Below are 12,032 nucleotides of genomic sequence, written 5' to 3' on the forward strand. Positions count from 1 at the left end.
ATGTAGATGCAGTGTAAGCAGTTCAGTTAACTGTATAATTTGTAGAAAGATTGCCTGAGCCTGCATATCACTCCCTAGAAGGCTGACTTGGTTGTAGATTATATATGTGTACCTTCGCACCATGTCATGTAATTGACATTTGCTACGTCACATTGAGCAAACTGAATGCTTTTCAGTCATCTACATGAAACATTTGTGCTGTAGACTGCTGTGAGAAATCAATATTATGTGGACTCTGTGATGCAAGTTCAGATATTGTTTGAGATTCTCTTTTCCATAATGGTTCCTGGGAAGAAAGCAAGATTTTAATTACATTCTAACCTGTTTTTCATAATTTTTTGCTCTTATTGGTTTTTACTGACTGTCTCTGACATTGTTGTGTCCTCATTTTGTGAGTTCAGCTGCTGAATAAAATGTCATCTTAACCAGTAAGAATGATGAACAACAAGATGAAAATGAGACAGAATTTATGCAATTTTTAAAAAAATCCATTGGAGATAAATGATAGAAATATCCTGCAGTTTGAGCTGAGGGAAACAAACAGTGAATACCTCAGTCAATGTGGATGTTATATCCACAAAAGTAATGTTTTTAAATTTAGACCATCTCCACTTATTTAGCTTTGATTAGATATTGTAAACACTAATAGCCTTATTCAGCCTGTTGTCCCATTTTTGGAAACATGGTATTGACATGCAGTGTACCTTTTGCTGGTGAGAATATTTAACCATCATCTGAGCAAAATGTACTCATACTCTCCTTACCTCTGCTTGCAGTCGCTTGCTGAGACTGAAAGGGCCAAGTGAACAGCAGCAGAGAATGGCTGCAGTGGAGACAGACAAGGAGCTCAGCGACTTGCTGGATTTTAGCGCGGTAAGACTTCTCTGAAGATTGCTGAAATTTGTCAAGTATACATCTGAAACTGGTTTTACTTTGCTCACAGAATGATAAGTTATTTCACTTTATAATGCTTAAACTCAACTCATAAGTCATGAATAGTTGTCAAATAGTTTGAAATATGAGTGAAAGACGTGCTTGGTTGATCAGGGTTATAAGGATTGCAGTGCGAACATCAACCACTTTTGTGTCACTGTAATTTTAGTAGGAAAGCCCGAATGCATAGATTACTTTATGCTTATTGTAGATTTTAAACAAGATGGGATGACAAGATGCTCATTTGCACAAATGAGCATCTTAGATTGACTCCCAATAATTTATTGACAGTTTCATTAATCTGTTTTCAGATGTTTGAGCTTCCAGTTTCAAATGGAAAGAACCGGCCGACTACTCTCGGCAGCAGTCAGTTTGGAGGTTCAGGTAAGAAAAAAATAAACCTTTATACACTTTTGCTGTCCCATCTGAGCCATATGGTTTTGTAACTGTCTTTTAACAAACTTTTACATGAAAATGCATCCTTTTATAAGGGCAGATACAATTCTTTTCATCAAAATGGACATGTTATAGACAACTTAATTACTTTTCTCCTACCTCAAGCTAGTGAGACATAGTGGTCTTACAATTTTTCAATGCTCCCTCAGAGTAAAATAAACCAATCTCAATACCACATCCTCATTTATTGGTTTTGTTTTGAATTTTGTTAAAAGAAATTGTTCCTCTTCTCATAAATTGAGTTCCAGACCACACATTATTGGAGAGGACCTCGACAAAGATTTCAAGTTGATTTTATGTTGTGCAGATTGAGTGTCTTCTCATCTACACTGCGTTGTCCTCGCCTTGCAGGTGTCCCTCCCCTCACCTTCTCAGCTGTTGCCATTCAATCATTTAAGGACAAAGCCAGAGGGTGGGGGTTGGTGGGAACAGCCCAATTAATCTCTTCTGCTTACTCTGTGAAAAGTGTATTCCCATGTCCCGCAATCTCGCACCCTACTTTCTCCTCCACATAAGTCATTTTCACCTGCAGCTATTATCCATCCTCATCATCAACTTTACCAACACAAGCCCTGCAGACAGTTTTAAGATGTGGATGTTGCTTACTATGAACTGCCTCTTTGAAATTCAAAATAGGATGGTTTTCTTTATTTTGCCAGTGTTCCTGGTTCTTGGGTCATACAAACCGTTCTCTACCTTTCGCTTGCATTTCTCGGAGTGCAGTAGGTCTTTCAGCAAGCAATACAAACAGAACAGGATATACAAGGATAAGATGAAAGAGAAGGCATTCAGTGGCAGGGTGGGGTATAAGGGGCTCTATTTCATCTATTCACTTGAGGGCCACTTACATGCTCTTTTGTCTTGGAAAGGTGTGTGCTTACAAAACAGGCACATAGACGTTATCAATGAAACGGCTGCTCATGGCATCACTTTTCTACCATTTATTTCCCTTTTTAAGTGTCAAAATTTGGACTTTTAGCTATCACAAGAACAACAAAAGTCTCACAGCAGGAAAAAAAAAAGATCCACTCCTGTCCGACTATACTCTGTATTTTTGAAAAATGAGTACTAATGAAGCCTACAGAGAGTGAAATAGATTTGGATTCAGGTGTGTAAGTCATATGGCGTTTTACACAGAATTACATCTTGTTTTTGGCAGTAGGTGACGGACATGGAGAGGGTATTCTTAAATTAAATAAAAGGTGCTCAACTGCAAATATAATATTTGCTTTTTAAATTATTAATAAATGGATATCTCAACACTACAGCTTTGTTAGTTTACTTTGTGCCAAAGAACTGAAAACAAATACTACTGGTTCAGACTTTTTTTGCGAGTAAGTAGACTAAAATTTGAGCCTTTGAAATATTTTCTAATATTCATCTCAACTTGGAGAGCAAGCATACAGAGTCACGGCTAAAGAATTAACATTAACACTGATGTTGTCTAGCAGGTATCTACATTGTGCCATCAATGACAAACAATCCGGCTATAATCTAATGTTAACTTCTCAATAGCCTTACTAGCTAGGCCCCCTACGTGCTTATTTATGCAGTTTGTGCAGATATGTTCATGATGCTAACCATTTGTGAAGTCTGGATTGATTCCATTCAAAAATCCAGCCAACCTTCTCCCTGCAGGAAAAATTCAACAACGATCTTTCCTCCCGCGCACGATCCTGATTTGATTCAGAGTGTGCACGGAGATGAGGGTCTTTTCACAGACGAGTCAATGTGTTTGTGAGAGAGAGTGGTGCTACAAGGGGCTGACCAAATCAATGCACTGTGCGCAATGCTACAATGAAATAAGATTTTACCCAATTAAACCCAAAAAAAAAAGAAATTCAATATGTGGCAGTCAATGTTGATATTGTGGTGGCGCACCATAAGTAAATTAGTGTATGTGAGGCACTGTAATAGCATGAAAAGTTTATTTGGAACAGATTTTTAAGAAATGACACATAACTCCCTTTTTGTCCTGTTCACTTTTCTATGTGTTTAAAGTTTTTCTGATTTCACTCTCAGAAAGTGTTTTCCAAACTGTTGCAATGTTCCATCTTGCTTAAGACTATACCATTTTCCTCAAACACTTTGAGAGTGGGATGGGCCAAAGCAGTGCTGTTAGATACAGCGCCCTCCATAATTATTGGCACCCTTGGTTACGATGTGTTCTTTAGCTTCTAATAAATAATGTTTTTTTCTAAATAATATAGGACCACAATGGGGGGGAAAGAGGAAAATCCAACATTTAATTCAAATGCATTTATTCAGTGGGGGGGGGAATCACACGTTAAGAAATAATTCTTTTACATCAAATCATGTGTGCCACAATTATTAACCCTGATGTTAAAACTTTGTACAACCCCCTTTTGCCAACAAAACGGCACCAAATCTTCTCCTATAATACATTTTTCTACAAATTTCAATGTGAGAGTATGCTTCTGCAATAAAAATGTAATTTATTTTAAGGCTTTCAACACATCTTAATCAGGTATGCCAATCATTATGAAGGGCGCTGTATACAGGCAGTATATATGGCTAAAGGAATAAGAGTAGAAAATGCATCCTGGTGTTAAGTTTCATGCTGTTTATATGTAGTGGAGTTTGTCATATGAATTAGTCTGTTTTTCTGGTTACTTGAAGATTTGCCGTCATATGATTCCTTTCAAAGAACCTGAGTTGGTCGGACTGTGCTCCTCTATGTGGAGCAGCTGCTACATGTTTTCCTTATAGAGTCAGTTAGATGCCTTTTTTCCCCCAGTATGGTCGAGGTTTGGGGTATGCGGAGGTTTCACATGTGTTGCTGTGGGGAACCTCCCTTTCAGAGCGTTCAGTGACGATAGTATTTCTGCTCCGGTCTTGTGTCTGTTCAATCCTTTTTGCTCAGTTATTTTTCAGTGCACTTTCATTTTTTGGTCGCTGGAAACTGAGAATCCTAAAATGTATTTTTAAACTTTGGTATGGGCAGAAATGCAGAAGAGGAGGAGTTGAAAATTTGCATGCAGTGTTCCATTTTCCAAACAGATGTGTTGGTGAATCTCGGAGACTAGGGTGGTAAAGCCGCAAGCAGATTTGCTGGTTAAAAATGAAATTCCTTTCACATATTGTTGTTTAACTGTATTTAAGATCACCTAGTATCAGGGAGCATTCATATGTAATCTAAGCTGTATATGTTGGTTGGTACGGGTGCATTGTGTTGTTTGAGAAGTCTCTGGTGACTCACAGGTCAAAACAGCCAGGCCTGTGTTATTGTACATTGTTCAGTATTTCATTAACAGTGTTCACTCTCTTGAGATTTTATCTGACATCATGCTTTGTGTCTGTGTGACTCACTTTACCGAGGGAAGGAAGAAGTTGTGTAGACAAACGGCACACTCAGTTATAGGTGCCTGGGGCAGTGTTCCTATAAAAACGAAGACATGTCTGCAAGTTTGGTCAATGTATGTGCCTGAGTTTAGCTCATGCAGCCTATGACTCAGGCTGGCTGGCTGGCTGTTTCCAGTATCTCTTCCTGTGTAATTATAGACTAGCCATGCTTAAAGGGGCGTTGCATGCTGGGAGGAGAAGCGCATTGGGGTTCTCCAGAGAATTTGTCTGATGTTACTCACCCTTCTCTTTATTTTCTCTTTTCAGTTCTGGTAGTCTGTCTGAATAATGCACTAGTCATGTTTTTCTCTTGATTTTGGCACTTCTCCTGGTGCTAGTCAAGATTTGTTTCGTAAAATGGACATAGTGTAGTTTTGTCCCTCGCAGCTACACAATTAATTGTGTTGAAAATCATTACTTTATGGCGTACCTCTGTGTAAATATCATTCACATAATGGCTTTTGCAGCCACGTGACCTGTTTTGTTCAAGAACTTTCTTTTTTTTTTCCCCGTAGTTTTGTGTAGCATTACAGTATGAACTCCACACAGGCCAAAAAGGCAGAAATGAAAACTATGAAAATGGATGCCAATGAGATGAAGGAGTATTGTTGTGAATGAAAAGTAACACATTATGAGGAGCATAATTGGCCAGAATCAAGGAAAGCCTGCTGGAGATGGAGAGGAAGAGAAGACAAACATTTCCAAACTCAGTTTTGTCAAAAACTGTATGCTCAATTGCTCATAGTGGAGAACAGTCCTCACTGTGTTTTTCAGTGGCACATTTAACGATGATTGGTAGTGTTAAATACGCCATTTATCTGACAACATGAAATGACACAAGCAAATGTCAAGAAAATAAAGACTGGGAAAATATGAAGAGGGAACCAGATAGCTTACTTTTTGCTTGGACGAATTTTCACATTTTATATGCACACCTTGCAATCAGTTGATTTTTAAGTTTCTTGTGGAACAATGGCATAAAGGATGTCCTAAAAGTTACAAAAGCTGCTGACACAGTAGTTATGTTGGCAGCACCAAAGTAATTTAAATAATTTCCTGTTGAAACCAGTCCATTTTCTTTCATTTCAACAGTATGTGTCAAGCAGTTACTCAGAACAGTTGATGTCACTGTAGTGACGTGAAACACACTGTATGTAAGCCAGCATTGTAAAACTGTAGTGTATGTAAAGGATTGCAATACGTATGTGCATATTGTTTCTTACTATCGCTCTACTACTATGGTTGAAACCCACAGTATATTTTTGTGTCGAGGAAATTGATAATTACTCCAGTGCAATAATAGAAATGCACGTACAGACACCAGAATAATAAGAGCCCCTGTCAGATTTGACCAGTAAACACTGATAAGCTGTCAATTTAGTTTGTCGCAATTCTGAACCCTGCTGATATTTCCAGTCAGTTTTGATGATTTCGCCATCATATCATTAATTACAAAGAATATGTGAGTTAATTTTCCATTATATAATGTCATAACTTCAGGTGTGAATATTTACAGTAATCATCATAAGTTTGTACCATTAAATCAGTCCCCAAAATCATACAGAACAGCTGGTAACCTGAGTGTCTGGAAGGTTTTATTAAACAAGAAGGATTGTAGAGTTATTTTTTCTGAAAAGCATACCCCCACTATATGTGGAACAGATCATGATAGCTGGTGTTGCTCTATCTTCTACCTTACTATTTTGAAGCCTGCCATAGAGGGAAAAAATGCCACATGTTCATGTCTTGCTAATTAGTGAGATAGTTCTGATATGCTGCATGATTCTGAATACATGGTAATAAGGTAGATGTGTGGCCAATGAAACGTGCCCTCTTATTGTAATGCCTCCAAAAAGTGGTTTCTGCTTATCTGTAAATTTAAATTTTATCGCACAATGCTGACACTGTGAGTGGCTGATTTGTTAATTAGAATATAATATCAGAAAAGCAGGCTCCTTTTAATATTCAGATATTATATATTTTTTCTTTCTGATTAGTTTATGTGTTGAAGAACTGTAAGTATCACCTTCAAAAGTGTACGACAATGATGAATACAAAACATTGAATTGGAGCCTTGTCTGGAGCTTGATGACTTACAACAGAAACCAATGTTTGATTCATTTTCTTTATCATCTTTGATTGACATGTAGACTGACAGTCAGCCATAGAGAGGGGACAAGACATTGTCTCCTTCATCTCTTATTCTGCTGGTGTCGTGTGTGTATAGATCACAGTTGTCACAGCAATCTAGCAGCTCTCAGTGTTGTGGACCCATCATTCTGTTCTACTGCTGATCCTGTCATGATTCTAGCCCGCCTCCCCCCTCCACTCCCCTCTCTCCCCCTCCGCTTTTTAATTAGACAACAAAACAAAATATGAATATTCATAGAGCTGAGCTTCATTAATATGCACAATTATGCAAATCAGTACGCAATTAAGCTTCAGCTTTCCCCCAGAGATGCTGTGTTGCAGTGTGAGAGGAGATTGAGAGAAAGGGGACGGGCAGGAATTTCTGCTTCACCAATTCTCAAAATCACTCCTTTCAAACACATTCACCTCTGAAAGCTGCGGTGCTCTGGCCAGGGATAACGTGTGTCAGCTATGCGAGATTGAGACCTTGAGTCTGTCTTGAAGTGAAGGTGTAGGCCAAATGTGAGAGAATAGATGGGCTATGAATGACTGTTGCCATGGAAAATGTAAAGGAGTGTAGTGGGAGAATGAAGAATGTCGAGGATGATTCTGGGAGCCTCATACTGGGTGTTAATTATTCAAACTTCCTACAGCTCATATCCACGCTATGTGACAGCACTGTCACTATGCTGTCTCTGTGTGAGCTGTGAAGTAAAGCACTTCAATGGAGGTTACTCTGAGCAGCCTGAAAAACCTGTATCAAAGCAGGTCATCGTTTCCTCAAGTCAGACACTTCCAGCAAAGCCAAGGTGTAATTCTTTGTTAGAAACGTGTTCGCTATTTAGTGGTTAATAGGCCTAACCCAGTTCTTTGTTTTCCAGGTATAGATGAGAGGAGTGGGTCCAGTCCCTGGGGACCAGGAGAGCAGAGCAGTCCATCTTTCAACCAGGGAAGGGTACGATTTGTCCTCACTGCACTGAACTTGGCCGTGTGCACGTTATCTCATTGAACTTGAAAATTTGGCAATCGCACACTTTATACCCTCTTTACAGCCAAACACAGTGTCTAACATACCATGTTAAAAAGTGTTCTAGAAATGACTACTGATGCAGTAGCACTTTGGTTAAGGGGAAATACTCAGTGGTCACCTGGTTGTTCACCCTCACTTTCATGCAGTTGATTGCCAAGAAAAAGGTCAGACTTTAAGTTGACTCAAAGAAAATTCTATTTCCAGAGGAAGAAATGCACCAACACCATCTCATAGACAGTTGGTTTGTGTCAGACTGTGCCTTGTTCCGCTTTTTCATCTCAGTACAGATATCTACTAATATCAAACAGGTTTCCAGTTACAGGCCTAAACAGATCTAGCACCAGTTTGGAAGATCTTATCTGTAAACTACTCAAATGACTACATATTCATAGTTTAACCCTCGTGTTGTCCTGCGGGTCAAAGTGGACCCGTTTTAAAGTTTGAAAATGTGGGGAAAAAAAACAATTTTTTTTCACAGTGAAACTTCTGAAGTCCACATTTTCAACATTTTTGGGAAATCTTTGAACATTTTTTGGGGGAAAAAATGTTAATGTTTCTTAAGAACATTCACAAAAAAACAGCCAAAATCCAGTGAATTTCAGTGGATTTTTTTATGTTCTTGATGAAAATATATAAGAAGTTTTGCTGATATATATGTAATCACTTCAGATATTTTTTTAGGATTTTTCTGGAAGGTTTTTACTTATTTTTTGAAAATATTTGCAAGAATTTTCCTGCCAAAGTTGAGGGATGTTTTTATATTAAAACTTTTAAGGGAAACTTTTAAGGAATTGTTGGAATTTTCTTCCTGAAGGGTTTTGCAAATTTTCGGAAATTTTGGGAATTTTTTTGCTGAATTTTTGGATTTTTTTCAGACAAGGAAACAGTATTTTTTGGTGCCCGTAAATGAGGACAATAGGAGGGTTAACAGTGGTTCTGATTAGGTCAGACCATTTTTCGTCCCAAATGTGTAGAATGGGGGGTTATCTGGAATAGTTCGGTAACACGAGACATTATTGATGTAGCCGATTTACTGCTTCATTTTCATACCTTTATGCAAAGTCAATACAGTTATCTGACTTCTACTGTATAATCTAATTATTTTTAACTGATTTAAAACCCTGAAGGATCCCATAGTACGTATAGGGTTTTCCACAGGCTGACTATTACTTTTTTGTAGTTATTCCAAAGACATTAAATCTTCTGTAAAACCAAGCTAACTTTAAGATGAACGCATCATTAGTTAGGTTTCTCACTAAATGTAGTGTAAATGTAGCCACATTTTAAGGAAAGTTGCAAATAAAGGGAGTTTATTGCATATTCCACTCCTGGGAATGTGAATACCAGAATGTGAGTGTCTTAGATGACAAATTTAAGGCATCCATGTGACATAAATTTTGTCATCTGACCAAGTCTGTGAGAGTCCATGCAGACCCTTTGGCAGGAGAATACATGTGTGGAATATGTAGATGTGACCTACAGCAAATGCATGCAACAGAGTCTTCAAAAAGACTGCAAAAGTAGCATAATAGCAACAACTACCTGTCAGTGTGCACGTCCACTTCGAAGCTTAATCAGTGCTTTCAAGTCATGCGCAGTTAGACCACTGGAGATGAAAGCAGTAGAGCAAGATAACAGAGGGACACCAGTTATATCTATGTTTGTGTTCAATGTTTTGATTTGAGGAAGGTTAGAGTCCCGTCGCTGTTTCACACGTACGTGCTTTTTTTTTTATTCTGCAACTATTTTTGGAAGCTCAGGTGAAGTTAAGTCACGTGCTTCTCAGTTGGTTTCCACGACTCTTGGCCACATTTTCTTTTTATCCAAGTCTAGATGCAGTTTTTGTGCAATATTTTACACATTTTAACTCAGGATTTTTTTTACATACAAAGTGAGAACATGTATGTAAAAACATGAATGTAAACCCAGTTATTTTTCTCGTCTCTTTGAGTACACAAGAATGGATCGTTCGAACAGACATGTCAGTCTGTCTATATTTTAAATGTAATTTTACACATTTTTTCCCATTAGAACCAAATACAAAAAGAGAATCATTTCTTTGTGATTTATGACCTCTGTATTAATCCAGTAATATTATACCAACTCTGTAGCTACTCAAGAATCTCACATTCACCTTCTCCTCCCAAAAGAGAACTCTGTCAGACCTTCCTGATCAAGCACAGGGCCTCTGTAGGATACTCTTTTTTTATGTGTGTGTTTTTGATCCATTCACATGAACACTCATGAGATGGTTTTCTTACATAGTTGCTTTGGTGTCTAATTTGTTTGTCTTTATATCCCTAATGCCCTTGCTCTCTTTCCCTCAGGGCTATGGAGAGGAAGGTCTTTACAATGAGCAAGAGGGCTTGGCCTCGGCCCCCATATTTGGATCAGGGATTGTTGGTAAGAAGGGTTAAATTGAAGTAAGCTGTTGAAACATAGACATCAAAACTTTCACATCATCTTTTTTTGACAACCCAGAGAGAATCGGGGAAATTTTGTGGTAGTGTTGCTAATAATAGGATGGACTTAATGACAGAAGGACACATCTACTGAAACGCAAGTTAATATCAATGGACAGCATGACTGAATACGAACAATGTGTTGTTTGTTCGAGAGCGCAGCCATTTATAGGTTTGACACTAATGTACCAGTTTAGAGCAAACCATATTTATGGATGAGGGGAGTAAGGTAATCAGGGTGGATGTGGAGGAAGGGTTTGTTTGTGTGTTGCAGTTTGTGTGTTCAGTGTGGGAGGGGTGGGGGTGTAAAGGGCACCCATGCACAAACAAGGCTCTCCCTTGGGATTACAGTGGCCTATAGCTCTCCTCTGTTTAACTGTCAGGGGAGGGGCCGAAGTCAGGCACAATTGCCTGTGAACCATTTATAATGGGCTAATTTGTTGTGTTTTTGCTGTCCACAGCCATAAATAACACACATCGTCTTATAGATTCACGTACCAGATGGGTTGTACCCAAAGGGAGAGAGGGGAATGACCAGATTGTGATTTAGTGCTGAAATAAAAGCCCAATTTTCACGATCATAAAGTGATTTTACATTCCTTTCTCCTAACAGGTAAAGCTGAACGAGGACCATACTCGTCATTTGGAACACAGGTAGATTATTTGAGCTCGTGTGTTCTGCTGTGTTGTCACTCCCTTTTAATACTTGATTGAAAAATTATGTCACTTAATTTTAGCTAGTTTTACTGAATTATTTCCTTTTACCTCCCTGTTGCGCTATATTAACTTTTTCTGTCTTTTTTTGACATCTTTAGCCAGGATTTATGCCCAGTGAGATACCTATGCCCAGTCCGGATGCACTCTCCCCATCAGGGGTTAAGTCCAACTCTCAGTTTTATTCCTCATATGAGGGGAGCAACTCTCGCCGGAGACCTGCACAGGATCCTATCGGTAAGATTGCAAAGCAATGTTTAAGGCATAGTGTTAAACACAGTTAAGTCTGGCATAACAGATTTTGTTTTAGAGAAAGTTTTCTTTGTTCTGATGTATATTTAAGTTTGTGTGTACATCACTTCTCCTGCGGAGGTTTTTTAAAAAAGTAACTGAAAAACGTCACTTCTTCTTACTAACAGAAAGTGAACTCTCTAAATTGTCAAAGAAGAATATCATTGAATAACATCAGCTTGATTACCTTTTATTGGTTCTGCAGGTCTTCAAACAGAAGAAGGCTGCTTAAATGATGCCTTTCATTGCTGATTGTCATTTCTGTGTGAGCAGATGTATAAGATTCCTTCTGTTTCCCTCCCTGCAGAATCGCAGCCAAAAAAGATCAGGAAGATGCCCCCTGGCCTGCCCTCCTCTGTGAGTACTAACATCACGAAGTGCTTCGAGCCTGTGCTGTATCTCGGCCCTTGCATTCAGTCCATGGGAGCCCATGTTTTCACGTTTTAACGCCCCCTTTCACATTCCATTTGGCATCTGAAACCTCTCCTTGGCTTGCAGAGCAGTATAATAGCTGCAGTACAGGACTTCAGCTCTTACAGCTGTGCATCTGCACCACCCAAGTAAAAAAGGAATAGGGGGAAAAGCCACTCATTCACCCAGTCACTCATTTGCAGTATGTATTTATAGTGCGTTGTATTTGTAGGCCCTTTACT

The 12,032-nt window shown here is 38.7% G+C and overlaps 1 protein-coding gene across 4 annotated transcripts in view; it reads left to right on the plus strand.

Moving 5' to 3' along the window:
• tcf3a (transcription factor 3a) overlaps nucleotides 1-12,032 on the plus strand; it is a 29,107-nt gene that overhangs the window by 4,683 nt on the left and 12,392 nt on the right. For all 4 annotated transcript variants that reach the window (XM_022216654.2, XM_022216655.2, XM_022216657.2 and 1 more), the window contains 7 exons: nucleotides 777-873; nucleotides 1,245-1,317; nucleotides 7,764-7,837; nucleotides 10,240-10,315; nucleotides 10,988-11,028; nucleotides 11,190-11,325; nucleotides 11,687-11,736. In XM_022216654.2, the coding sequence (XP_022072346.2) occupies nucleotides 820-873; nucleotides 1,245-1,317; nucleotides 7,764-7,837; nucleotides 10,240-10,315; nucleotides 10,988-11,028; nucleotides 11,190-11,325; nucleotides 11,687-11,736 (504 nt within the window). In that variant the 5' untranslated portion in view covers nucleotides 777-819. The remainder of the gene's footprint in view (nucleotides 1-776; nucleotides 874-1,244; nucleotides 1,318-7,763; nucleotides 7,838-10,239; nucleotides 10,316-10,987; nucleotides 11,029-11,189; nucleotides 11,326-11,686; nucleotides 11,737-12,032) is intronic.

The sequence above is a fragment of the Acanthochromis polyacanthus genome, chromosome 9 (assembly GCF_021347895.1).
Source record: "Acanthochromis polyacanthus isolate Apoly-LR-REF ecotype Palm Island chromosome 9, KAUST_Apoly_ChrSc, whole genome shotgun sequence".
In the NCBI taxonomy this organism is placed as follows: domain Eukaryota; kingdom Metazoa; phylum Chordata; class Actinopteri; family Pomacentridae; genus Acanthochromis; species Acanthochromis polyacanthus.